Raw genomic sequence first — 12,135 nt, 5'->3', positions numbered from 1 at the left:
TATTGTTACAATTGGAACAATAACAGTCTTTATTATGTGAAGGCATTGTGTTATCTTTTCCATTTTCCAGCCTGTGCTTTCATTGGCTTCATCCAGTCCTTTATTGCCTATAATTGGGGAAGGAGTTCATGCCAAGCCTGCATAAAATAAGTAATCTCTCCTCTATACTTTCTGTGAACCATGGTTGTGTATGTGGCCATAAAAGCCATTTATTGTGAGTGTGTGTGTTGCTAGCTTAAAAGCCAAGTATTCACGTGACAGCAACATAATAGCATCAGACTCTTCCCATAAAACACCACATGTGGGCATTTAATAGTTACTGCTCTGGCACCTACACTCTAGGATATTATCTAAAATGGGAAGCTTCTATAGAAAAGATGTTTGGTACTTAAACAAATTATGCTTCTTTGATGAAGCCAGAAAGCAACAAGTAAAGTAGGTAATGTCACTGGTAATGTCAAATACTTTATCTTCCATTAGTATCAGGTTTTCCAAATTTTCTGTTATAGTTCTTTTCATGATCCCATCAAAATCTTTACAACATTAAGAGCATTCACTGCAAGATTATTCAAAGCTCACCTCACTGCCTTGTAAACTGCAAAGGCACTCAAATAGCTTTTATCCTCTTCATTCATTACTCTCAGCCAATCAGCTTTCAAATTAGATAAAATAGCATGAATGGTATAAACTTGCCTCATGACCTGTGCAAGTCCTTAGTGATGTCCAAACAGTGTGCCTCTATGATACAGATAGATAACTTTTCTTCATCTCTTTCCTTTCTACTTCCTTTCTTTATGGTGAAAAGGGTTTTTTTGTTTGTTGGTTGTTTTAGTTTTGGGTTACCACTAAGGCTGCCTAAAGTTCCCCACCCTCAATATTCTTCGAGTTTATAAAAGTTGGGTTTATATTCTGTTGTTGCATTGGAACTGAGATTTGGTGGATATAAACTCTCCAGAGGCATGTGTTGGGGACTTTCAAAACAACTCAGTTACGTAAGACCCCTGAGTTCACTAGTTTTTTGTTATGTCTACATAGTTGGGAGGCAAGACACCCTGACAAGTGAAAGGCCATATAAATCAGTTGACAAGGCTTGTCTTCAAGGGCAATTGGCCATACTAACCCACTGTGATGTGTTATGGGGTTCTGCAAATGAAGATTTTGCTGGTGGTGTTATAAGTATCTAGGTTGCCATGATTCAGCTTCCTCATCTTCGGTCGTCAGTCTTCTGCTAGTGCAACAGACAATCTAAACCTTACAATGGTATTTTGTGTATGCTACATGTGGTAGTTATTACCTTGAAAATGTACACGAAGCATATGTCTACAGCCTTAATAGCTACTTCTAACACTTTTCCATGCCTGCTTTGATCTAGTCAGTTTCTTTCACTGTTTCATTCCAACATTCCTATCCTACAATGGGCATATTGTTGCTTTTAATTGTTTTCAGTCTTTAAATACTGCTAAGTACTAGCTCAAAAGAACATTCAACAGAGTGTCATCTCCTGCTTACTCAGTGCAGGCTTAGCTTTCACTGCCCCTATGTCTGATTAGATTTCTCTACCAATTACATGTTTTTTGACTCCTATATCTAAGAAACACATACCCAGACTTTTTATCTCTCTATCCGTCCCTTTCCCCCTCTCTCTTATTGAGAATTTTGATCTCACTAGCTTACCATGATGAGAGGTTAATATGGCTTATGGCAATTTCTCTTTTAATATTTTATTTTGTGACATTCATATCTATATATTGTATGTATATCATTGTCCCTATCTCCTACCTCCAACTGTTCCCACACCCCCACTCCTCAAATCCATTGCTTCTTATTCTTTAATTATTGTTACTTATATATTTTAAATACAACTTACTGATTTTATTTTGTGCCCCTCAGATTATACATGTTTAGCACTGACCACTTAGGACTGGATCACCCTGAAGCAGACTGAGTCTTCAGCTCTCAGTGGTCCTTAATAGCTGTAGTTCTTGGTGAGGTGGGAACTTTAAGAGTTCTCCCATCCATGGCATAATTGTTTTCTTTCACTTACTTAACCGTGTGCTTTCGAACTTCTCTATTCTGATTGTCCTGAAAGTATCAGGAGAGATTTTCAAATTGTAAATACCTAGTATTTTATATTCAATTCATTTTTGAACAATTAATTCAAAGCCTGTAATGATAGAACACTTTGAATCCTCATATTTAAATATTCCATAATAATACTAAAGTGTGACTCCTATCAAAACATATTTGTCTAAAGAAGAAACATATCTTCTGCTTTATACTGCATGTTCTGCCTTGCTTAATCTTCATTATTATCTAAAAAGCATTTCCTTAATTTAGTAGAATGATAAGATGAATACAGAAGACTTAAAAGCAAAATAAAAATTAGTACAACCAAACATTTAGAAAGTTAGCAGGAGATCTTAAGGCCAATGCAAGACTCCAATGGCTGGCCTCTCCTCGTGTTATCCCATTCTTCACTAACTCTGTTATCTATAGTGCTGTAACTTATTTTTATTCCTAATTATCATTATGTATTTGTAGGCTTATGTAAAGTGAAAGAATGTTAGAAAACATGTATTTACAGACAAGCTACTATCTTGTGATACAGCCAAAACTATTTGTGAACAACCACAGGTGGTTCTAACTGATTAGGATTTTTTCTCTAAAACTTTAATACTTATATTTGTATAAAATGACCTTCATAAACATAATTAAACATATTCTAGAGAGGAACCTATAACACAAAAATTAAGGCCCAGAGACAGATATGGGGTTCAAGCTTCAAGCTGAAGATCAGAAAAGCAAAGCAGCCAAGCTAGTAGCTGTTACATGTACCCAGGCTGAAGCAGTCCTTCCCTCAACATGGCTGGAGACTAATTCCGCAAAAGCAGCTTGAGACCAACTTGCCTCAGACTAAATATCTGTCTGTGTCATAAGATTAAAGGTGTGGGATCCCAAGTGCTGAGATATCCTTTGTGTGAGCTGTTTCTATCTTGTGTAGCCCTAGGTGGCCTTGAATTCGCAGAGATCCATCTACCTTTGTCTCCTGGATTAAAGGTGTGTGCCGCCTTGCCCAGCATCCTATAGCTAACTAGTATGACTGGCTTTGCATTTTGATCCTTCAGGCAATCTTTATTAAATCATAAATAACTTAGCACCACAGGAACCCATGGAAAGGTCTCTGAAAACTGGCAGTCCACATTTCTGGTTCTCTAAACTCAATGCACTCACTTTCTCCCACTGAAAAGTTAGTAATACAAGTGTACTAAAGCTTTTCCTGTTCCTTATTATTGCTGTCAACACACAAAGGATAATACCCTGTGAGTGTGCATGAGACATGGGAGTGACTTAGGCTGGAATCTTTCACTGCTCAAAACCAGTATTTTAAAATAAAGTGATTTGCCTAAAAGGATTATCGGCCTCTCAGGACAACCCCTTATGAGAGGTACAAGCTTATATTCTTTTTCAAGTTCTCAACTACTCACTCTTTAAGGGCCAGCTATATGGCTCAGCATGTGAAAGAATTTGCTGCATAGGCTTTATGACCCCAGTTCTATCCTTGTAACCCACATAAAGTTGGCATCAAAGTACTGGCTCTACAATGTTGTGCTCTCACATATGTTCACACACACACACACACACACACACACACACACACACACACAATCAAAGAATTAAAAAGGATTCTGATGGGAGATGTCATTCTGTAAATCTGTTTCTTGTGTTGGTTAATGAATAAAGTACAGTTGCCCAATAGGAAAGCAAGATAGGCGGGATGAGGAGAATAGGAGGAGTGGAAGAAGTAGGGAGGAGTTTCACGATGTAGGACCAACATGGTAGAACTCTGGGCCCTCTCTCCGGTAAGATAAGACCATGTGAAAATACTTAGATTAATAGAAATGGGTTAATATTTAAGACTGAGCTAGCCAATAAAAGTAACTAGTAATAAGCTAACAGAATTATATCTAATACAGTGTCTCTGTGTGTTATTTGGGTCTGGCGTGGCCGTGGGACCAGGCTGGTGGGAAACCTGCTCATAACAGATTTCCTAAACAATGTCAAGTATGATGTATATCTTAATTGCACAAATTTTCTCTCTCATTTGCCAATGTATTTTTTTGGGGTGTTTACACATCATAAACAGCATCACACTATTACTGAAATGCTGAATATTTGTATCTTTTTTAATCTTTATTCACTGTACTCAGAAATCTAAATGTCTTCCTTATTTTGAATGGCTACAAAAAAATAAGGCATTGCATTTTATAACTTACCATATCATGTCTCATCTCTTTGACAAAATGTAAAACTTCAAATCCTTGAAAAGATCCTCTACATAATATAATTTAGCTTATAATTGACATGCTTTGAACAGAGTACCCTTAAAACTGACACCATCAACAGCAGCAATTCTCTAGTTTTCACTGTGCTTATATGAGTGTTTATGTGTATGCATGGTTGTGTGTGTGTGAATAAAATGAATGAACAGGCGGAAATCAACCAACCTCAGGAATAATTACTCACAAGTCATCGACCCTGGGTTGCATTTTTTTAAGTATTTCTTTTTATTATTATTTTTCACATAAATGCAAATAAGGTGTCGAGGAGATTTCCTGAGACACACTCACCTAGTGATAGCATCAGGCCGAAGACCTGTTGTACACAGTGTGTAAAAGGTATGTGGGATCAAGGACATACCTCCAGTGTCAAGCAAAAAAAGAAAAAGTAGAAATTTTCATATTTCTGTTGAGAATATTATTTAAATTTGCTCTTAGTATAACATTAAAATAAATCTAGATTTATCACCAAATGCACAAAAGTTTTATAATGTTATTAAGAAACACTTTCTCTAAAATGTAGATTATAATAAATAAGACAGATGATATGGGACTGAGCTAACTATCAACTCTATCCACTTCAGTTTAATGGTAACAAAACCCCAATATTTATAAAAGTTAAGGAGTCTGTTCACTGGGATTCAGTAGCCAAGAAACCTTTGGTAACACTGCTCTTTCTTACTGATACTCAGTGCCGTGCCAGGGAGCAATATTTAAGTAACATTGAGAGTGGAAGATAAATTTTCCTAGGATCCCATCTAATATTTGTGTCATTAACCTTTTAGATTTTATGTGTACCATGGGAATGAAACTTACCAAATAAAATATTTTCTTTTATTTTTCTAGCCAATTAGTAATTATCTTAGTTCTATACATAAAAGATGGCATAATTTGTCAGAAAAATAAATTTTTCATGTGCAACCATGAGTTAAATTGTGATATCAAACCAAAACAAGCATCCCTAGCAGAATATGAGTGTGTCTGTGTGTGTGTGTGTGTGTGTGTGTGTGTGTGTGTGTGTGTGTGCAGAACCCATAACACCTAAAACTACCAAAATACCATAAAATTTAAAAAAGAATCATTTGTTCTTTATATCTTTTGTATTAGATATAATTGCATTATCACTTATTTTTTGAATTAATTTTTATTTAAATTAAAACAATCTCATTTTACATACTCCCTTCTTCCTCTCATCCTCCCTTACCACCCCCATCCACTCCCGAGGAAGGGTGTAGCTTCCCATTAGGGATCATCAAAGTCTGTCACATCATTTGGGAATGAGAGGTATCCCTCCATGAGAAATGGGCTCCTAAAATCCATTCATGCATTAGGGATAAATACTGGTTCCACTGCCAGAGGCCCCCTAGACTGCTCTGGCCTCCCCAACTGACACCCACATTCAAGGAGCCTGATCACTTAGTTTTGTTAAAAGATTGTATGTTCAAGTTGATCAAAATGAATTTCCCCTCATGACTATTGTGGTAAATCAGGATCAGGATAAACAAATAGGCCGAATAGATGTTTATTCAGGGAGAAATAACTTACAACCTAGACAGATGAACACCAGGAAATTCAACCCGATCCTCTCCTGTCCGAGTCACGCCAGAAAGAGAGAGCCTTCCCTGGCCCCCTCCGACCTCCTTCCACAGGTCACTTCCGCCCATGGCTCCACCCCCCAATGGGCGTGGTCAGTGCCACAGAAGGACTATCTCACTACACATGACCATTAGTATAAATGGCTCAGTGTACAACACAAATAACAAAATTTGTTTCACAAACACAAAAATGCCCAAATTATACACCTGTTAATTTTGTATTATGACAATAATACAATTCCTAAGACCTAGAAATGAAAAATAGTATGAACTAAAATGTTTTAAATTAATTAGGGGTTAGAGTTCCTGAAAATAAGTTTCTAATGACCAATCATTTTTTACATTTTTTTTTTTTAAATTTGGGCTTCTTCCTGATCTACCCAGAAATTTCTGTTACTGAATTTTCCATTGTACTGTTGATTATGTCCCCAGAGAAGCTAGCAGTAGACTTTCAAGAAGGTAAAAGCTAGTCTCCATTTATAGAAACTGAAGGTCTTCAGGCTGTTGAGAATGCAGAGGAGATGAGACCAAAGCAACCTGGCTTCAGGTCTGAGCAGAGGGGCCCCAGTGTGTTTAGACATTTTTCTCTGTAGGAAGCCACTTATCAGTGGTACTTTGGACAATGTGGTATGTTTAAAACACACTGAAATAATCACTTATGTAAAGAGGGATTCTCCAATATCCAAATGGGACACCTAAAACCACTGTCTTCTGTGTCTCCTGCATGTGCAAGGCTCAGTGAGTCATCCTATAATGTTAGATTTTTTTTTTTCTAAAATCCTTAATGAAATTGTCTTGTTAAACATGGCAAGGACATGCTATTAAAGTTTCAGAATTCTCATTTTCATATTAATCATTGGATTTATGAAAATGGTGTCATATAACTGGATTGCTATCATTTAATATAACATGAAACATAGTATAATGCTTTGATAAAGTCAAAGTTTTAACTATTAAATATTATTTTTTATTATTTTCTTTCAGATTACCCAACTCCTAATGGCAAAGACATTTCCTCATATAAAAGAAAGCGTTCAAAGGAAATTAATCTGACTGGGTTTGCATCTCCCTTCAATGGTCAGTTAAAAATTCTCTATGAAAGTAATGCTTATTGTCTCTAAAAATCCAAAGAATTACAAAAATGTTTTTATTTTGTTTTTGAGATTAATATAATGTGCATTTCAACTCTTCCATTTCTTTCCTCCAACTCTCCCATATACCCTTCCTTGTTCTCTTTCAAATTCATGACCTCATTATTCATTAATTGTTCCTACATACATATACGAATATGCATATACAGTACTAATATAACCATCTCAGTCTGTATGTTGCTTGTATGTGAGTTTTCAGGACTGGCAATTTGGTATTGTATAGCAAATTAATGTGCTCTTCCTTGGGGAAGATCATTTCTCCAGCTCCCAGTATTCCTTAATTGCCTGTAGTTCTTTAGGTAAGATTGAAGCCTCATAGGCTCCCCACCCCCATCCACATTAGCATATCCAATGAATTGCTACTCTTTTCTTCCCAGGAGAACTAGTTTATGCTGTCCTGTGCATGGTAGTTACCTGTGGAATTCTTTTCTTGGTGATGCTCAAGCTGAGGTAAGGAAATATAACTCAGGAGAGTAGAGATGTACAACATGGGGACCCGAGAATGAAGGTATTAAGTATAGCTTTGTGTAGGAATGATCTATAGAAACATTATTTTAACTACACATGTAAGGGAAATGATCACAGTGGATTGGTTTAATGTTGCATTTACAGGTACATAATGGATTATGGGCTACTTAAAATTAAAATGTTTACCAGTCTGTCACCTAGGTTTTCCCACAACAAACAGAACTATGCTGTTTCCAGTTCCAGTCCACATTATTTAGAAAACTGATCAATTCATGTAAGGCACCTCTACTGTATGATTCAGTTATATTTACCTAAAGACATATTCATCACTTTGGCTTCCTATATATTGACAAGTTTTGTTCAAGTTTTAATATACATTTATTGAAAGACGTAGTCAATGAGGCCTCATATCATACCAACAAAAACAGTGTCACCATCCGATATTAATGTACTGTTTGCAAGTCCTTTTTCTTACCTGATTTCATTGCCAAAATATGTCAATTTCTATTTTCCTAAATCTCTGAATTTTAAAATATCCTAACTTATTGAGTGCTGACAAATAAATAACTTTCTTATTTTTAATTGAAGAGAATAACTGGGAGAGCACGAGGTCAGGATATATTATATGAGAGAATAAAGTAAAGGAAAAAAGTATCATACTCACTTGCTCATTCATACATGAATGCATTTGTATGTTTAATTTGAATATCAATTATCTTTATATGTGATAAAGTTTGTTCAGTCAACTGCACAACACATATACACATATTGCTTTGCTGGAGGCAAGCTAAGAAACCTAACTACTGGACTTAACAGGCAGGCAAGAATAATAAAAAGCTGAAATGAGGAGATAAACAACTAGCTGTAGCAAGGGGCCATATACATGACAAATGGATGCTTTGCCTAAGGACACTCAAATTCATTTATTTTTAAATGAAACAAAGGTTTATAAAATACATCTACTTCTTGGTTTCAACCCTTCTAAGCATTTAACATTTTCTAAACATTTAACTTACTGTCTACCAAAACCAGTACAAAATAAACTGCTCTAATACCTAAACATTGTCTAAGAAGATATTCTATTAAGAGAGAGAGAGAGAATATTCTATATTCTGTGGGTTCCAATATATTTTTTGAAGTCCAAACAATTAAAAATCAATTTCTAGGCCATGCTCTAAATGATATGACAGACTTTGAAGACTCCCCATGGAAGACTTCACCCTCCCTGGGGAGAAGAAAGGGGATGGGATGGGGGTTTGGGGCTCAAGGGAGGAGGAAAGGGTTTGGGAACTGGGGTTGACATGTAAAACAAGCTTGTTTCATATTTAAATAAAAAATTATCAAAAAATCCATTTCTAAGGGGAGAAAAGTACAATCAACTGACTTTCTTTTATATGGTTTTAAATATTTGGAAACACCACTCAATTATTCCGCTTACCTAGATATTCCACGACAATCACACTGTACGAAGGAACACGGTTTGCTAGCCCAGTAAAATCCATAGAGAGATGGTTCTTAACTGTTGTTATTTGTCACACACATCATATAAAGTTGATGTTGACATTGGCTAAATAGGCTCATGAGGCCTCACATACAAAACCATATATACAGAATGCATTGGAGTTTCCCATAAATTAGTTATACTTTTACCTCTTTTCGGCTCAAACAAAAATGCATATTTTTTCCCTAGAGGACAGAGAATATTGTTATTATACACAAAATCTTGAATTTACTCATATATTTTACTGGATTGTTTTGGGTTTTTTGTGGTACTAAAGATTGAACTTAAGTAATTTAGTGCATTCTAAGGCAAGAGTTCTACTATTGAGTCATAGACTTATTTGTAATAGATATATTTAAGGTAAATTACTCATACTACTAAGTAAAAATTATTTCCCATGCGTTCTGTAATCAGACCCAGAATTAAGAACATGGCAAAAATCAAAGGCATTATGAAAAGAACACACACTATCAACCTCAATTTTCCTCCACCCCCAATAAAGAATTAGAGAATACTCCTAAGAGAGTTCAGTAATATGTCCCTGATAGCCTGTCTAACCATTGTTGGTGTTTACTCCTAGTCACTATGACGAGTTTCACATATGTTTTACATAGTCATACTAAATTTGAATACCCTGTCTTAAAATAAGTTTTCAAGAAACTTACAGATTTAAATTTACATACTTGAAAATAGGCCACTAAATAAGATTATTTGGAAACCACAGTAAAAAAGAAAAATGTGATATTCCTCGGAGAGTCTGTAGAACATTACACTAGTGAAACTTTACATTCAGGAACTTCATAATCTATATCCCGCAACAAAGACTCCATACCCAAATATAAGCATTCACATTTGTAACAAGCTGACACTGGCATACTAATTTTCTCTATTTTTCTATAGGATATCAAGTAAAAAAAGAGACCCCTCACCTATTGAAATAGCTGGAGGTGTCATCACTCAGTGAACCACAGATCACTATCAACTGCAAGTCTTAGTAAGAAAACAATGGAAAATTACATCTGCAAATAATGCAATTTAAGATGTATTTAAAGATATTGGGTCATTATATACAACAATGTTTGGTAATAAAGCATAATTATCATGGATCTGTTTTTTTTTTTTAATCTTAAAATATCTGCATAAATACTTTCAGTGATGTTATAACATTTCCTTTGGAGGCAAAAAAATACCATCTGAAAGGTAACAGTATTCCTTGAATAATATCAGTACACATATCAACTTTTCCTATAATATGACTCAACATAGTTAGAGCATGAATATTTCCTGAACAATTTTAGGGGAACAATAGCTCCCCATTAACTTGATAAAATGAAGATGCAAATGAGAATGTTCAATGTATTTGGTATTTGCATATTTCTAACTTTGGGTCCTACCATTACACAAATTATTAACATTAAACATATTTGATTAGATAATTGGCTGTAAAATTAAAAACTATCATCCAAACATCCAACGAATTTCATAATTTAAATAGTATTGAAATTTACTTTTAGTTTGGTGACTTAATATCCATAAATACCTAAAATAACTATGGTGGTTGAGAAAAGTCAGTGTTCCCTCCAATAATGATATATTTTGTGCATTTATTTTTTTCTTTGATGATTAATCATCATGAAATTCTGTAAAAATAAAGCCATTCCTAAATTGCTATTTCTATATTGCTACTTTGATCTTGCTTGTCATCAGTGTAATTGTATTTTAAAATATATTTACCAATTAACGAATATATACTTTAAAAATGTGTATAATCATGTCAGCATTCACTATTCAGAATCTTAAGGTTGTATTATCTATAGTCACACAAAAACACAAATTGTTAGTAACCCAGTGACACCATGCTAGCAAGTAAAGATATATTTATTTACAATTGAAGGTAAAATATTTTCCACCTGCTTTGTCTCATTTTTATTAACTAAAGTACCTACATTAAATTAAACTTGAACCTAACATTCTATTTAGGGCAACTGAAAAACAATATTTCACTTTTGAAAGAAATAAGACTTGGTAAATCACAAATAATCACAAGGGACTGCCAAACAGACTACAGCACTAGTTTTGGATCTTTAGAAAACAAACAGACAAATAAAAACAACCCCCCAATAAAAACCAGAAAACACATGTGTAGAGATTCATATACAGTAAGAAATAAAAATTAGGGCAGGCGTTAGTGGCACATGGCCACAGTACTCGGGAGGCAGAGGCAGGCAGATCGCTGTGAGTTCGACAGCCTGGCTACAGAGCTAGTTCTAGGACAGGCTCCAAAGTATTACACAGAAACCCTGTCTTGAAAAACCAATAAACAAACAAACAAATAAATAAATAAAATTAAAATTATAAAAAACACAAAATTGAAGACCATAATACACAATCACAAGACCAATGAGGTAAACAAATGCTCAAACAAGCAATACAAGAAAAAAAGTATCTACAAAAATAACATTGATTTCATTTTATGTTGATTATCTACTGCTAGGCATGGGGTCCGCCCTTAAGTATGGTTTGTAAACCCAACAAGACACCACTAGAGAAAACTAATCCTATTTCCAAGCTGTTGTCATTATAAGATGGCTTCTCGTGTTTCCTTGTTTTGTTTTTAATCTGTATCCTGTTGTCACTTATATCAAAATCAATACAAATTAATGGTGAATAGAATATACATTTTTGTTTTTGTTTTCTAAACTTATCCCAATTGCAAGCCAATAAACTCAAAACTAAAATCTAAAGGACAGTATCTGCATTTCTTCTCACATCCCTGGCTCGCTCTTTCCATCTCCACTCCGCTTAGAACTTGAGTTCTCTCACAGAACTGTCTGAAATGAATCCACCATGGTACTTGAGTTTCCCAAGTTGTTCCCCAAATGCTTCTCTGAGACATCTATGTCTGTTCAAATTGCAAAGTCGCCTCTGTAGATAAGCCTATTGTGATAAACACACACTTGATCAGATGTTCATAATGCTTTCAGCTTTCTGTAACTTTCTATAAAAACTGCCACAGGCCTTTAATCACAGAGACTTGAAGTTTTAGTTAATAAAGACTGGCAGGCTTAAATATAAACATACAA

General features: G+C 34.9%; 1 protein-coding gene across 1 annotated transcript in view; it reads left to right on the top strand.

Moving 5' to 3' along the window:
- Positions 1–10,016, top strand: part of Gfral (GDNF family receptor alpha like) — a 39,404-nt gene extending 29,388 nt beyond the window's left edge. Inside the window, exons 7-9 of the mRNA XM_051197078.1 lie at positions 6,917–7,009; positions 7,461–7,533; positions 9,953–10,016. Of these exons, the coding sequence (XP_051053035.1) occupies positions 6,917–7,009; positions 7,461–7,533; positions 9,953–10,016 (230 nt within the window). The remainder of the gene's footprint in view (positions 1–6,916; positions 7,010–7,460; positions 7,534–9,952) is intronic.
- The last annotated feature ends 2,119 nt before the right edge of the window (positions 10,017–12,135 follow it).

The sequence above is a fragment of the Phodopus roborovskii genome, unplaced genomic scaffold, assembly GCF_943737965.1.
Source record: "Phodopus roborovskii unplaced genomic scaffold, PHOROB, whole genome shotgun sequence".
NCBI lineage: Eukaryota > Metazoa > Chordata > Mammalia > Rodentia > Cricetidae > Phodopus > Phodopus roborovskii.
Note: the sequence above shows the minus strand (reverse complement) of the source record. Positions and strands in the feature narration are given on the sequence as shown.